This window comes from Alosa alosa, chromosome 19 (assembly GCF_017589495.1).
Source record: "Alosa alosa isolate M-15738 ecotype Scorff River chromosome 19, AALO_Geno_1.1, whole genome shotgun sequence".
Taxonomy (NCBI): Eukaryota; Metazoa; Chordata; class Actinopteri; order Clupeiformes; family Clupeidae; genus Alosa; species Alosa alosa.
Window position 1 is genome coordinate 2,513,328 of NC_063207.1, and position 17,747 is coordinate 2,531,074.

The window sequence follows — 17,747 nt, forward strand, 5'->3', positions numbered from 1 at the left end:
GAATGTCGATTATATGCTTGGCATAACCTACCTGCTGCACTTTACCTGTCACCGGCACGGCGTAGAGCTCTAACAGAAGACGGGTCTCGCTACAGCAGTGTGTGGGGGTGTGGGTGTGTGTGTGTGTACGCGAGGGCTGGGCTCTCTTTCTCTGCAAGAGGAGAGGTGGCAATGGGCGGGCGCTGTCAACTCAACACATGAGGTGTTTCCAGCGGTAGAAGGTGATGTCGTAAAGTAGCCTAGTGTCGCAAACCAGGTGAAGGGGAGGGCGGTTGGAGAGGGGTGACGAGTGGAGGAAGGGGGTAGCGAGAGAGAGAGCGGCCGAGTGAGTCGCCACCATGCAGGCAGAGAATCGCACTAAACGCGGGTAGCATGGCGGAGGGACCCAGGTGCAAACGGCGAAAGCAAGCGAATCCGCGGCGGAACGGTGGTAAGTAGCCTAGAATCATCCGAAAACAGCAAGCGCTTCACAACTGTCCTAAAGTGGCACCAGATTGTGTTTTTGTTGCTGTTGGGCAACTTTGGAAGTTCTTTATAAGCTGCGACTTCAGTGGGCTACTTCGGAGTGAATTTCAGTGTGGTGGTGTCCCGTTATACGGCTCTACCGGCCTGGTATTCTGTCCACCGCCGGAGGCGCTCGTGCTGCTTCTCCTTACCGTTATCTGGAAAGAGTTGCTTGAAACGGGGGAGTCGCTTTTGTTTTCTCTCTTCGTCGATGTTGTCATCTGGTAGACTGCACACCAGTTTGTTTTGCCGTGGATTACACAATATTTCCCCTTATCTGACACCTCATCTTTATTGGCAATCTAAGACAAACTCGCAGGAACAAAAAGAAACCCACAGCATCTCATCGTCATTAACCCAAATGCTTTGTACACGTTCTGTTTGTTTCTCACTAATAATAAGTATGGCTTGGCAACAGACTAGCTGGCGGGTTTCATGCCAAGCCTCGCCTCCAAGGCTCATTCTAAAGGAAGGAGTGGCAATCCATCGTATTTGCTCCATCAGGGAAGCAGGCTCTGAAATAACTTAATTAAAGATGAATCTTAGGCTACACTCCGTGATTGCTCCCCTGTTATAAACAAGCACACGGGTACACTTAGCCGCTAGTACAGGCTGGGGACCTCTTCTGGCCCGATGACTAGCCAAGTTTTCTCCTTTTTAGGCATCGGCGCGTTTCTTGCTTCCTTGGTGTGAAGGCTAAACTACAAACCAGCATCGGTGCCGTCAGAGTCCCTAGCCGCCAGTTCGCGCATTTGTTTAGTGGGTGTCTGATGCTAAGCAGGTGTAGCCCAGTAAAAGGGGAAGGACTTTCTCGCAACTTTTGCTTCCTTTGCAACGAGGAAGCCCGATTAAACCGGGTCTTGGGCCTATACAAAGTGTCTGCTTTAATCAAATCTAACTTCATCCGCCCCAGTCACCTATACACTGTAAACTCACCACTTTATAGACTTATGGGTGGCTCACATGTTGCAACCAATGTAAGGGTCAATCTCCCACGCTCACGCACTCAAACGTGTATTTGTAGGCTACACAATAGCTATTTTTGGGCCAGAGTAGCCTGATATTGGCCTGGCTACTGTATTACTGCTTTACAACTAGGCCTATTATTATAGCCTATACTACCAATTATATTATTATTATGGTTGTTATTGTTCTTATTCTTACTCTTTTGTTGTTGGTGGTGTTGAAACAATCGGTCTAGGCTATTTGTGGACTAAGTGACATGAAAGACAGTTGCTGTCCAGTACCAAAAGCCTAGGTCTACCTGTTGTCAAACTTTCTGAAGAACTGTTCTCGAGCAGAAAGCACTTTCTCCCACAATTGATGGTCTATAACACGCCCTGGTGTCGCCTTACGTGAGCTCCGACTACGAAAAGGATCTACCTTTTCCTGCACGCGCTGACGCCGTGCGTCTGAGCGTCAAACCGCCCAATCGCGAGCGCACGGCAGCCGTCAGTGTTTACCTGATCAGGAGAGACAGCGACAGGAACGGAAGCAAATGTCCTCTTTCTCAAAGAATAGCCGTGGCCATATCGCTGGACTAGATCTCTCCGTGGGACCGAGAACACGAAGCAGAGTCCGCGAGGAGTGGGACGAGAAGCAGCACGCGGACGTCAAAGCCCATGGCCACTTGCGCAGGTAGAGCGAACGAGAGAGGAGAGAAAATATGGTGCTCCGTTTCAGGCATGCGAGTGCTGGCTAGGTATTCAGCCAGAGACCGTTATTCGCTGTGATTTGTGGTGCCTCTCATCTCGCTAGTCAGCCTATCCCAGACTACACTTCGTCTGTGTGTATTTGAGTGTATGTGTGTGTGTGTGTGTCTGTGTGTTTGCGCGTGCGTCTGTGTAGATTCCCCTTTTGTCCCCCTCTATGATTGTTACACCGGAGCAATTCCCCTCGCGATCAAAAAATAAATAGCCTAGTAATAGCCTACATAACGGGGAAGAATACGAGTCGGCCGACGTGAGCGCGCATAAGGTGGTTGCGAGAGAGAACGGTAACCTACTTTAGCGTTACAGATGACTCGTGCTGTTTCAGCAGGCAGCCTAACGTTATGATTCCCGTCAGCTGGTTAGTTTATGTAATTTCACCGTGCCGTGCTGAGCGAGCGGCCCTCGCGGCCGCTCGAGACCGCCTATGCGCTACGGAAGGGCGGGGCGGGGCAGACGATCGCTCGCGCGGTGCCGAGACGGGGGCCAGGTATTCTAGGTGATGCAACACCTCCAAAAGGTGTTATACTATCCCAATAAAAAAAATAACCACCAGAAAACTCCAACCCTGACAGATGCACGAAAAGCGTCCGCGCGCAGTGTTGGTGCTACAGCCCGCTGGTTTACAGAGCGTTTGGATTGACACTGATGACAGAACCCTGTTTGCAAACACAGGAGTCGAACCAGAGCGCAACAGACACATTCACCGTGTCAGAGAAGGGATCAAACCACACGCACACAAAAAACATCTTTCTGACTTTTGTTTTGTTGCTGTTTGTAGCCATTTTTATTATTATTATTATTATTATTATTATTAGCAACAACAACAACGACGATGATGATGATAGTAGTATAGCCTTTATTAATGTAATAAAATGCTGATTGCTTGTGCGGTTGTAGCTGTTCAGGGAGGTTTGGAGATCACTGACCTGCAGCACACTTCTTTTAGATGTATGGTCTGGTGTGTGTTGTATTGCAGACGGTGTGTGTCTGTGTGTGTATTGTTTGATAGATGTATGTTTTGGTGTGTGTGTGTGTGGTTTCGTAGATGTATTCTGTGGTGTATGTGTGTGTGTATTAGGGGTGTAACGGTACACAAACATCACGGTTCGGTGTGTACCTCGGTTTTGAAGTCACAGTTCGGTTAATTTTCAGTACAGTAAGTAGGTAATGCTAATCTAAAATTCACCAACAAAATTGTTGATGTGCAATGAGAATAGTATTTTGAAAAGGTGTCACATGTTTTTTGATGTTAATTGATTTAACTGACATGGTCCACTACTTAATATGAGAGAACTAGTATTTGAAACATGGTATGCAAGCAAAAAAGCCTGCTGGTGACTACTGTTAAAGACTGCATTTGGTACATTCGGTACACATCTGTATGGAGCCTAATACCTAAACGGTTCTGTATGGAACCTAACGCCCTGTACCTAAACGGTTCTGTATGGAACCTAATGTCCTGTACCTAAACGGTTCTGTATGGAACCTAATGTCTAAACTAGCTTTCGGTTTACGTTTCTTTGCGCAACAGCCCACATTCAGCGTTCACTCCACCGAGATGAGTGAAATAAATGTTTTTGAAAGCTGTCATTGCCATAAGCTATTTGCTATGATATTTCCCTCTGTTAAATCACAATTTCCATGTTTTTTCTGCGCAGTGGATTAGGCTATAAACTGTAAAAATATCAGAATACTGAATAATAACTGTTATAAGGCTATCAGAATACTGTTTTTGGACTGTTTCTGGAAGATATTTAGCTGATTTATAAAACTTTTTTAAGTGTTCTTTTTAAGGAAAGGCCTGTAGTTACTCAGGGGTGCGTTTCCCCAAACCATATTTGCTAATTAAGTTAGCAACATTGTTGGTTGCAATGCAATTTCCAATTTCCAACCAACTATGTTAGGCGCTATTCAGCCCAAACCGCTTAACGTACAAATTTGGTTCAAACACCGTTCCGTAGATCTTCCAAGGCTTTACCATCCTATCCGTTTTTCATTTTTGAGAAGTTTATACTTTTTGAGATATTTGTAATTAAAAGTGTATTTTTCCCCCATAGACTTGAATGGGGGCTGTGATGTCATAATCAGCTGCGCTTGTTAAGTAGTCAGAAGTAATCAGAACACTGGCACAGGTGTCACCTGTGAGAAATTCAACTGTCTCAGTTTCTAAGCATACAATCTAGCTCTACCTGAACTACACATCCTGTTAAAGTGTTTCCTGTGTGTCAAAATAAAAGTCCCAGCCATATCTCATGCATTCAGCATTATATCTCCAGAACGGCTTGATGTACATGCTTCAAATTTGGTACGAGTGTTTTTATGGACTCAAGTAAATTGATGTTGGAGGTTGAAGGTCAAATGTCAAGGTCAAAAACACCTTGAGTGTGATGTCTCAAGAATGCCATGTCACACAAGATTCAAATTTGGTTACTCTAAAAGCACCTTTGCAGGTATCACAATTACCCTACCAACCAGCTACCAGCAAGCTCAACAGCCCCACCAACACCCTAACCAGCAGATTGCATCCCCTCGTGTAATTCCTCGGAATTGCATTTCTAGTTCTCAAATTCAGATTGCGTTAGGGGGACGGGATTATTAGCCAATTTCAATCGGACAATTTGACCGGAGAGATTTAATTTTGTCGGACATTTCATTTTTTTTCCGGCCAATGTCCGGTAATTACCGTACAACGGAAACCCTGCTGTAGATGTGTGTTGTGGTGTGTGTGTAGTTGTATAGATATATACTGTGGTGTGTGTGTGTGTGTGTGTGTGTGTGTAATACTGTAGATGTATGTTGTTGTGTGTGTGTGTGTGTAGTTGTATAGATATATACTATGGTGTGTGTGTGTAGTACTGTAGATGTGTGTTGTGGTGTGTGTGTGTGTGTGTGTGTGTGTGTGTGTGTAGTTGTATAGATATATACTGTAGTGTGTGTAGTACTGTAGGTGTGTGTGTGTGTAGTTGTATAGATATATACTGTGGTTTGTGAGTGCGTGTCTGTGTGTGGGTAAGTGTGTGTGTGAGTGTAGTGCTGTAGATGTATGTTTTGTGTGTGTGTGTGTGGGTGAGTGTGTGTGTAGGTGGGTAAGTGTGTGTGTGTGTGAGTGTAGTGCTGTGTGTGTGTGTGTGAGTGTAGCACTGTAGATGTGATGTGTGTGACCTTAACTAGGAGTTACCACTACATCTGTCAATACTAGTACTAGAGGATGGAGTGCCTACATTATAAGCAGCTACTCATCACACCATGATTTCCTGTTCCGGCGCCGACAAGAGTGGCAGCATGTCGAGGTAGCTCAGTGTCTGTGGTTTTTTTCTACGTCTTTTGTTTACTTTTTTAGTTCGATATTATATACTTTATTAATTACTTTTTTTTTCTGCTGTTAGTGAATGTTGTGTGTGATGTCTGTATGCTACTGAGACCTTGAATTTCCCCTTGGGGATCAATAAAGTATCTATCTATCTACTCTAGTCAAAGTGTAATAGGAGGAGGAAGTGGTAGAGGGAGGGGAAAGGGAGGAGAGGAGTGAGGAAGAGAGGAAGGAGGAGGAGGTAGAGAGGGAGGAGCATGCTAAGCATAGCACTTTACCTGCCGCTAGTGTAGTAGCATAGCACTTTACCTGCCAGTAGTGTAGTAGCATAGTGCTTTACCTGCCACTAGTGCAGTAGCATAACGCTTTACCTGCCGCTATCATAGTAGCATAGCGCTTTAAATATACAAGTGAGATATAGACTATTCACAAAAGATGTAATGCATCATTTGCCAAGAAATTTGGAGAAAAAAAGGAAAAACTAGAACATTTTGTCAAATCTTTTACTGTCTATGGTCAAAATCCCATAACCGTGTTTATAACCGTGCATGTACAAGATACATACAAGGATACAAGGAAGTTACCATGCATATAGTTATGTAAACATGACTGTCTGGACAAAAAAAATTGTAGAAGAATGAGTAATTACTAAAAAAATCAGACGAAATTATAACAGTAGCCCTGTGGACACACAATATTGTTGGAAAATTGAGATGTGTGAAACACTATTTGACTCAAATGGTAATCAGAAATAATTTGTTATAAAAAAAAGACTAAAATGTGTTGACTAAAACTGACTAAGACTAAGATACCTTTAGTTTTCTTTTGACTAAAACTAGACTAAAATGACCCTAGACTTTTAGTTCGACTAAAACTTGACTAACAAAAATGATATTTGAATGACTAAATATGACAAAGACTAAAAAGGATATTTCGTCACAAGACTAAGACTAAATTAAACATAGGTGACAACATTAACACTACCCCCCCAATGTATGTTGTTTATACATTGTTCACATTACATAGCCATATTTATTCTGCTCTTATAAGGTAACTGCTAATATACACTGCACATATTTATATTACTCTAAACCTCTCTACCTTATATAAATCAACTGTATACTACTGTCTACACTGCACTAAATTTCTTGACCTGTCTATGCACCACCTCTTTATACTTTCTATATCACATTGCACTTTTCTCCTTTTTTGCACTTCTGGTTAGACGCAAACCACATTTCATTGTCTTCATACTTGTACTCTGCAATGACAATGAAGTTGAATCTAATCTAATCTAATCTAATCTATTGTGGTGAGTGCAGAACATTACTTTAATTCAAATGATTATTAGGTTATGTGAAGGAAACTTTTAATCAGTCAATGTGTTTTTCCAGGTATGCCAATAAATAGCATAATGTTGGTTACAGCCTGCTATCCATCAGTTATGCTTAAATTCCGTTTTTTAATGCTGCCTATTCAGCTGAACTATAGTTATGAACACTACTTTAATCGTTTCCATATTTAATGTTATGCACATATTTAATTTGCGGGAGTGCAGTGAATCATCGGTTTGTCCCGCACCCGCGAACGCCTCTCTCATCCCGCCTGCTCCCCGCAAAGAGCTTTCAAAAAAAGTCCGCGACTTCTTTTTATGTCGGCACCCGCGGGTCTACCGTGGGAGTGCAGACCTCTACTCTGGGGCCACACACACACACACCAGTGTTTCCCACAGAATTTCATTCTATTTGTGGTGGTAGGTTTGCAGAATTAACTTGAATGCAACAGTTTTTAACAAATTAGCGCAGCGTGTTTATGATGTTAACCAGAATTAAGCACAATGTAGTACAACCTGGAAAATCATTGTGTGGTGGTCAAAGTTAATATTGTGGTGGGCCGCCACAAATAAGTCAATGTATGGGAAACACTGCACACTCACACACACACGCACACGCACACGCATGCACACACACGACAGACATGAACATAGGAGTTTATCACAACGCACACGCATACGCACACACACCCACGCACGCACACGCATGCACACACACATGCGGGTCTACCACGTGAGTGCCGACCTCTACCCTTGGGCCCGTTGCACAAAACTAGGATAAAGGATTAAGCCGGGATATCTTAGTTATCCTGGCTCAATTTATCTGTGATCCAGTTGCACAAAAGCGGGATAGGGGGCAGCAGGATATGTTATGGTATAAGTTACCATGGCGATATTCTGTGGAGCTAGCCTGCTCCAGACCAGGCTAAGTTCCAGGATCTATCTAATGTCCTCCCTTATCTCAGTCAGCAGTCACCACAAACGGAAACCAATAGTTATTCCACTGCCCACTACACATTGTTATCACATATACCTAGACCCACGGACATTATTTAAACGTTTGTGATCATTAATTAACTTTTACGTACACCGCCATTTCCGATCATGTCATGCAACAATGTGACGCCACGGGAGTGCCTAACCATTTCTCAAGATGGTGGTTGCGGAACTAGTTGCAATATTCTCCTAAACAGAGGTGTTACTGTTTGTTGCTGTTGTGAAAAGGCTATCTACCTACTTCACACCGTAGAAGAAGCAATGAAGCCGCTCTAGTTGCCATGGTGAATCAGTGAATCTGTGATCGGTGGCGGGGTCTATTTGAGGGAGCCGTGAGCGCGCACTTATCCAGGATAGGTTTCACCTGGCTTGATGAATCCGTGTCTGCTCATCCTGGCTTGCTCGTTGTTCAACCAATTAAGCTTGTACGCTCTTGTTTTGGATTCATTGAGCGCAGTAACTTATCCCGGATGTCTTAATTCTGCTTTTGTGCAATAGGCCCCTGGACTCTCATGTCATCACAATCTGGTCATGGGACTCTCACATAATAAGGATCTGGTCGTCTAACACTCACATCATGATGATCAGGTCATGGGACTCTCATCATCATCATCATTATCATCACCCTCCCCTTCTTCCTCAGGCTGTGAGAAGTAAAGACCCAGTGTATGACCCAAGTTCACTCTTAAAATAGCTTCTTCCCTTAATTTAATTTTGTGGTGTCTTAAAGTGTTAACTTGCATAACTTACATGTCACCGTGGAGCAGGTCTCATTTGCTGTCCAGGGTGTGTGCGTGTGTGTGTGTGTTTGTGTGTTTGTGTGTGTTTCATCTCTTTAACTAGAATCACCTGTGCTCACGGAGTGCTATTGAATTTGTCTCAGGCCCACACTGTTCACAGAACAAGGTGCATGCATGCGTGCGTGCGTGGATGTGTGGTACAAGGACAAGAGGGAGTGCTTTTTCCTGAACGCATTATTGTTCTGACCAACCAATCACAGCTGGTGGTCCATAATGGGGTGGGGCTTAGTCTTTTGTGTCACTCTGGATGAGACAACTACTCACCACATGAAGACACACACACACACGTCACTCTGGATGAGAGACACCTACTTACCACATGAAGACACACACACACACACACACACACACACACACACACACACACACACACACACGTCACTCTGGATGAGAGACACCTACTTACCACATGAAGACACATACTCACAGATACGTTGTAACAAACACTCTCTAATACTTCCAAAAAAAGAGGGCTACAATACACATCAAAAGGTGCGGGGCGACTATTCCGTTACCCTATGCTGGCAATCAAAGTAGTGGACATGCGTCAAATAACAAAAAACAAACATGGATCGTCCACGCAATAAACCCAGGAAGTTAATGAATCAAACAAAGACGCAAGCATTCAAACAGTTTTGTTAAACCTCCGTTCTTTATAGAATTATTGTACCAGCGGGTTAAGAAATCTAGGCCAGCTCCATTCATTCACTCAGTAAGTATAAGTATAAGTATTTATATACTCTTTTGATCCCATGAGGGAAATTTGGTCTCTGCATTTATCCCAATCCGTGAATTAGTGAAACAAACTCAGCACACAGTGAGGTGAAGCACACACTAATCCCGATGCAGTGATCTGCCTGCTACAGCGGTGCTTGGGGAACAGTGAGAGGTTAGGTGCCTTGCTCAAGGGCACTTCAGCCATTCCTACTGGTCGGGGATTGAACCGGCAAGTGGAATAATTAAATGTCCGAGTATTGGACACAATGGACAGTGGACTAATTAAATGTTCGAGTATTGGACACAGTGGACAGTGCACAGAGGTAATCCGAAACCGAGTGACGATACTCCACATTCACATAGTCCAACTTGTCAAAACCATAGATCTCCCTGTTCGTGCTGCCCCTACCTAACGTGATAGCAGAACATAAGAAAACTTTGTCCCACGAACGGCTCCCGTTGATTGACAGGCCAATCAATGGGAGTTCCTCATTACCAGTGTGAAATCAGTCCTCTATACCCGTGTGTTTACTTCAGTTCTGGTATGTAATGTGCATGACTCACATATTTACTATTCAAACAGTAAAACCATACAATGAGTACATGCTCAAAAGAAAACCATCAAATCATTTTAATGGGTGACCATTACAACGTTTCGCAACATTTCTCTCTCTCTCCGACACTTCTCTCTATCCCTCTCTCCCAACATCTCTCTCTACCTCTCCACCTTTCTATGACCATCCGTGGCAGTACGTATGTTGTTAATCTGATCTCTGTGTGCCTGTGTGTGTGCACCTGTAAGAGGGATATTAGTTAGGCTAAGTAGTCGTAATCAACTGTTGAACTGTTTCTGATGCAGTTTCCCATGGTAGTTTTGTGAGTGTGTGTGTGTGTTGTACTCTCATACACATACACACAAACACACTGGAACATGTCATTGACGCTGATGAAGGTTGATCAGCCTCTTGTCTTGGCAGGCTGGGTTAGCGTCATGGCAACCGCATCATCTACACTGTGGCATGGCAACCGCATCATCTGCACTGTGGCATGGCAACCTCATCATCTGCACTGTGCCAACGGCGTTACAGACGCCTGTGGGAGTGTGTCGCTGTTAGGAGTCAACCGTGTGTATGTGTGTCTCTCTCTCTCTCTCTCTCTCTCTCTCTCTCTCTCTCTTCTCTTCTCTCTCTCTCTTCTCTCTCTCTCTCTCTCTCTCCTCTCTCTCTCTCTCTCCCCTCTCTCCTCTCTCTCTCTCTCACTCTCTCTTTCTCTCCTCTCTCTTTCTCTCCTCTCTCTCTCTCTCTCTCTCTGAAACACTCAGGGCTGAATACGGCTCAGCTGTGGTCAGAGGAGGCAGAGATGCTGTGAGCTACAACGTGTGTGTGTGTATGAGGAGGGTGGTGTGTGTGAGGAGTGGAGTACATTGGTGTGTGTGTGTGTGTGTTTGTATGAAGAGGGGTGTACATTGTTGTGTGTGTGTGTTTGTATGTATTAGGAGGGTTGTACTGTACATTGTTGTGTGTATGTGAGGAGGGGTGTACATTGTTGTTGTTGTTGGTGTGTGTGTGTGTGAGGATGGGTGTACATTGTTGTGTGTGTGTTTGTATGTATGAGGAATAGGGTTGGGTATCGTTTGGGTTTTATCCGATACCGGTGCTAAATCGATACTTTTAAAACGGTGCCGGTGCCTGAACTGGTACTTTGTTTTTAAAATGTTTTAAATTAAAATGGTCTAAAACATGAATTGCTTTTTTTTTATTGATAAGACAAATTTGATAAAACTAAAATTAAACTGTTATATTCAATTTACTATCAATATCTCATTGCTCCTACGAATAATACATTTAAATGTTAAAACAGCTTGCCATGCATGCACACACAATGGTAAGCTCTGCTTTCAAGTTTACCCAGTGTAGGCGGTTTGCCATAAGGTATGTTAAAACCGTTTGCCATAAAACTGCCAGGTCATTTCACCTTACAACTTTGCTGATAACATTTCAAATAAATGTCAGTTAGCGCATTAGCAAGAATATTGTGTAACGTATAGGCTAGCCTACTGTTGATGTTGTTTCATAGCCTTTTGCTTGTGTGTAGTTAGACCCACTGCTAGATTTTGACAGGAGCTCGCGATATCGCTTTAAAGTAATGGGCTCACGCAAGCTGTCAAACACTGTCCACTCGCCTGTGTGGTGCACCCCTCTGGTTTATACATCCAGTGTTTAGCATATGTTAGCTAACTGTGATGCCTCGTATAAAAATAAATAAATAAAAAAACGCTATTTAAGCACCGAAATGAGGCACCGAAATCCACGTTGTTATTCGATGCAGTCACTACCGTTTGTGTTGGCACCGGTGCCATATTAGAACCGTGTTTCGGTGCCCAACCCTAATGAGGAGGTGTGTACATTGTTGTGTGTGTGTGTGTGAGGAGGGGTGTACATTGTTGCGTGTGTGTGTGTGTTTGTATGTATGAGGAGGGGTGTACATTGTTGTTGTGTGTGTGTGAGGAGGGGTGTACATTGTTGTGTGTGTGTGTGAGAGGAGGGGTGTACATTGTTGTGTGTGTGTGTGTGTGTGTGTGAGAGGAGGGGTGTACATTGTTGTGTGTGTGAGGAGGGGTGTACATTGTTGTGTGTGTGAGGAGGGGTGTACATTGTTGTGTGTGTGTGTGTGAGGAGGGGGTGTACATTGTTGTGTGTGTGTGTGAGGAGGGGTGTACATTGATGTGTGTGTGTGTGTGTGTGTGTGAGGAGGTGTGTACATTGTTGTGTGTGTGTGCGAGGATGGATGTACATTGTTGTGTGTGTGTGAGAAGGTGTGTACATTGTTGCGTGTGTGTATGTATGAGGAGGGGTGTACATTGTTGTGTGTGTGTGTGTGTGACAGGGCTCCCATTTCACACGAGTAAAAATGATGGTGTGAAAAAATATTTAGGCGCACTGGTGCGAATGACTTCTAACCATGTCAATGTTTGTGTACAAAATACACCGCAACATCGAGAAACATTACTGGTGCAAACCATAGAAACACGTCGCGAATGCAGCATAAAAACTACACCCCATCAACGTTAGCAGTTTAGCGTTGTGACTTCGCTAGTAGTCGCTTCTATCAAATCCAAGAGCGAGGAAAAAAGCGGAAAGTTAGACTAGCCAGCCAAGATGCAAAGATTGAAGAAATTAGTTCTTCTATCCACCGAATTCATTGGATATAGGAGGAACAGGATGAGATTCTGAGAATGCAGTGAGAGAAGGAAAGGTAACCCAACATGCCTTTTAGCCCAGTTGACGATTGGCTGCAATATGCAAAATATAGCTGTAGCGAACCGGCACAAAAGTAGCCTCCCGTAATACTCCCGCTTTATTCAAAGGTAGAACGCTACTGACAACTCCAGGCTTCCACGCGATGCTTGTTTGTTTACACGAATACAAGCTGAAGTGCAAAACGAAAAGTAGGCCTAATCGTTTGCCTACTGCCCCATCAATGCAGATATTTCAAATAAAAACTAAAAGTATAAAACATATATCCTTGATTAGCCTATGTTGGGTTTTGTGGAAGAGGAAATGGACTGTTTTAGTAGTAGTATTAGGCAGTATGCAGTGACAGGTCACCATGGGCATATTTGGATTAGCTATAGATGGATTCACAAATAAATAAATTAGCCTACATTTGGCAGGATACTTGATATACAGGCTAAATGCAAATATGGCAATGTATTATATTATTTTACATTAACAAAATGTAGGAAAATAGAACAGACTGAAAATAAAGTAGGCACTGATCTATAAAATCCTGTGTCCTGTAGCCTAAATGTTGTCAGTCATTCTTAATATTCGCAATTGGTGCACTGGCATGTTTAACTGTTAGCTGCAGTATAATGTTAGATTATGTGTAAGTTAAGTACAGAAGTGACTGTGCGCCCAAATTTTTGTCTGTGCTCCTAAATTTTTTAACTTGGGCGCACAAGTGCTCCTGAAAAAAAAATGTTAGTGTAGAGCCCTGTGTGAGGAGAGGTGTACATTGTTGTGTGTGTGTGTGTGTGTGTGTCTGTGAGGATGGGTGTACATTGTTGTGTGTGTGTGTGAGAGGAGTGGTGTACATTGTTGTTTGTATGTGTGTGTGAGGAGGGGTGTACATTGTTGTGTGTGTGTGTGTGTGTGTGTGTGTGTGTGTGTGTGTGTGTGTGTGTGGAGTGGTGTACATTGTTGTGTGTGTGAGGGGTGTACATTGTTGTTTGTGTGTGTGTGAGGAGGGGTGTACATTGATGTGTGTGTGTGTGTGTGTGTGAGGAGGTGTGTACATTGTTGTTTGTGTGTGTGTGAGGAGGGGTGTACATTGATGTGTGTGTGTGTGTGTGTGTGTGTGTGTGAGGAGGTGTGTACATTGTTGTGTGTGTGTGTGTGCATTCATGTGTGTATGTGTGAGCATGTGTTTGTGTGCGTATGTATATATGGATGTTTTCGTGTGTGTGCATTTTTAATAACTGGATAACTATTACTAACTAAATCAAATGATGTTTTAACATTCCTGAAAGATATATGCAGTGGCCCAGTTTATACACAGACACATGAAGACACATACACACGTACACACACACATGAAGACATCCATATACACACACACACATGAACATATGCGCGCTCACACACACACACACACTGTCGGCCTGACTCCTCTTTCTCTGTGTGTTTTGAGCAGGGAAACCTGCGCTGATGACACAAACGTGTGTGTGCACACACACACACATATATATATATATATATATATATATATATATATATATATATATATATATATGTGTGTATATATATATATATATATATATATATATATATATATATATATATATATATATATATATATATATATATATATATATATATATATATATATATTCAGCATTTGACACTTTCTCTGGCAGGAAATAGCTGTTCTAAAAATAATGAGGTGATGTCATATCCTGTAGGTGCAGCCGTGTCACCAGCTGCAAGACCTCTGTCCTATGTGATGTAAGCACACGTGTGTGTGTATGATTGTAAGTGTGCGAGTGTGTGTGTGATTGTTAGTGTGTGTGTGATTGTTAGTGTGCAGGTGTATGCATGTGTGATTGTTAGTGTGCGTGTGCAAGTGTGTGTGTTAGTGTGCGTACGAGTGTATGTGTGTGTGATTGATTGTTACTGTGCATGTGCGAGTGTATGCAGTAGGGGTGGGCGATTTGGACAAAAAATAATATCTCGATATTTTTTGTGATTTTTACGATAACGATAATTATTATTATGTGATTTTGACGATAACGATAATTAGTCGATATCCTTTAAAAAAATGTTTTTGTTAAAGTCTGAGTTACTTTACAGCTCATTATTTATGAATAGCATCATTACAATAATAACCAATAACCTGAACTGTGACTTTTTAACCAAATCAACCAATGCATTGTCACTCTATGACACAATTCCAATTTTGCTCCCACTTGGGTGTGTGGCAATGACATGGTCTAGCCAGCTACATTAGAGAAGATGAATAGGAAACAGTTTCCCAAGAGAAAGTCTGAAGCTGAAGTTCCTTTCAAACCTTTACTTAGGATTCACTGTAAAACTAAGCAGACCAACAGAGTACATATCAGTTATTTCCTTCTATGTTTTGTTAAAGAGCACTCATGTAGGCTAGCATTCCAAGTTACAGAATAGAAACTAATGCGTTAGCTTATGGCTAATGTATATGAGAAATCCCATAGAGATGCTAACGGTTAGCATAATCGGTAAACGTAGATATTTAGAGCGAACTTCAGTCCATTTACAAAAGAGTTACTTGAGATTGAGAATAGTTATTTGTTTACAGCTGACTATTAAAATACTCAAAGGCTAATGTTTTCTCTCCATATAATACTGTGTAGGAAAAAAACGTGACTGTCTCATCAATGCTACTTGAACAGATACTTGACAAAAGTAGCCGCATAAAATCCCAAGTAGGCTACTCTCGCTGCACAAAATAAACATTAGGCGTGCGTGGGACAATGTTGTGACCCACTAGTGATCATGTGACACTTGCTCTGCTGCAGCCAGGGGCTTCAACCGCATACACCTCCTGGGAATGTATGAGTCTTCAATGCGTGATTTCGAGTGTTTTTTCCCCATAAGTAATTTAAATACTCGATAATGTCAAATTGCACATCGTTAAAACAACAATCACGATATTATCGCAGAAAATATATATCGCCCACCCCTAGTATGCAGACACACACACACACACACACACACATACACACACACACATATAAATAAGCATGCACGCGCACACACACACACACACTCACACATTTGCATTTCATTGTACTATATGTAATAAGCATGAAAATACAGTATGAAATGAATTATGTTTGTAACCTTGTTTCTATGAACATGAAACAGCCAGCTTGCTGTTTCGCTGTCTATGACTCCGAAGCCAAATTTGGTAGGGCGAAATTCTCGAGGTGTTTCACTGTGTGAAACCTTCCGTTACTCCTGGGCTTCAGTGTGAGATGTGTGCAGCCTTTAACAGCCCTGGGCTTCAGTGTGAGATGTGTGCACCATCACTGTACATTATCATTGTTCATTAACACTGTGCGTTATCACCGTGCGTTACCACTGTGCGTTATCACCGTGCGTTAACACTGTACATTATCATTGTTCATTAACACTGTGCGTTATCACCGTGCGTTAACACTGTACATTATCATTGTTCATTAACACTTTTGAGTGCATGTCGGAGCTGCGCACCGAAGTTGCACTCAGGGTCAACGCTTTACCGGTACCACTAGTAACGCAGTCAAGGTTCAGGTGTTTAAGAGCCGCTCTGTGGAACACGCCCGTCTTTTAACCGTTGTAATCCCCCAGAGTTTGGGCTAAGTCGATACATACCCTTCTCATCTTCTGTGTGTGAGTTCTGTTGTAATGTTGCAGTCGGTCTGGATGCACCCACCGCTAACCCTAGTTAGCACAAGTGCACAATTGTTTCGCGTTTTACTGCATGTATGAGTCATGCATGAGATGCAGTCATGGTTCAGCTGTTTAACAGCGGCCTGTAATGTAACGTTGCAGTCAAAAGGTTCAGGTGTTTAAGAGCGTTCTGTTGTAATGTTGCAGCCAAAGGTTCAGGTGTTCAAGAGCCGCTCTGTTGTAATGTTGCAGTCAAAGGTTCAGGTGTTTAAGGTCGTTACCATATGCGTTATCACGTCGGTTAACACTGTACATTATCATTGTTCATTAACGCAATGCGTTATCGCGTCGCGTTAACACTGTACATTATCATTGTTCATTAAGCCGCTATGCGTTATCGCGTTGCAGTTAACCTTCAGGTTTTGGCGAGTCGTTAATGTTGCAGCAAGGTTCAGGTGTTTACCACTGCCGCGTTAAAGGAACCGCGCCCGGTTTGGTGTTTCCCCAGCGTTTGATAAATGGCCATCCATACCATTCTCATCTCTGTGTGTGAATTAACTTTCGGTCTGATTCCCCACTTAACCCAATTACAAGTGCAGAATTGTCTTCAAACTGCCTAGTATGCATACACAGGGCCAGCACCATCATGTCCGATATCATTGGCAAACGGGTAAATACATCCTTACCACTAAAGGAATGACTTAACTGCATTATCATTGTTCATTAACACTTTCAAAGAAAAATCAGCACTAGTCCAACATTATCTTGTTCAAAGCTTGACGATTTACGCCCAAACAACCTCGTTCCACGTTTACCATAGCCAGTGCATGTTGTTCATGTCGCAGAGGATTCTGTCAAGTCAGCTGTTTAACTCTGTGCGTTCTGTAGCACCCACCGCTAACCTAGTTAGCAGTCAAGGTTCAGGTGTTTAAGCTGAGCGTTCTGTTGTAATCTGTTGCAGTCAAGGTTCAGGTGTTTAAGAGCCGTTCTGTTGTAATGTTGCAGTCAAGGTTCAGTGTTCAAGGTGTTTAATGTTGCAGTCCAAGGTTCAGTTTTAAGAGCGCGTGATAATGTTGCAGTCAAGGTTCAGGTGTTTAAGAGAGTTCTGTTGTAATGTTGCAGTCAAGGTTCAGGTGTTTAAGAGCGTTGCGTGATAATGTTGCAGTCAAGGTTCAGGTGTTTAAGAGCGCCTCAAAGAGTTGGCGGGCCATCCTATATCATTGAAATGTATAGTCTGGAATCTAACCATTCACCACTTAATCCAAGGGGCAGCAGAATTGTCTTTTAAACTGCCTAGGCATGCAATAGGCCAGCGCTTCACGACCATATCATTATCCGGCCGGCAAAACGGCAAATACATCCTTCTCGAAAGGAATGACTTAAGTGCATTATGTTGCTCAACTTTCAAAGAAAAAGCACTAGTCCAACTCCTCCAAAGTTGGACGCCAACGCCAAACAACCGCT

The 17,747-nt window shown here is 42.9% G+C and overlaps 1 protein-coding gene across 1 annotated transcript in view; it reads left to right on the top strand.

Moving 5' to 3' along the window:
* The first annotated feature begins 257 nt into the window (after positions 1–257).
* The window catches only part of zeb1a (zinc finger E-box binding homeobox 1a), a 30,737-nt gene continuing 13,247 nt past the window's right edge, over positions 258–17,747 (top strand). The window contains exon 1 of the mRNA XM_048228253.1: positions 258–430. Within this exon, the coding sequence (XP_048084210.1) occupies positions 373–430 (58 nt within the window). The 5' untranslated portion in view covers positions 258–372. The remainder of the gene's footprint in view (positions 431–17,747) is intronic.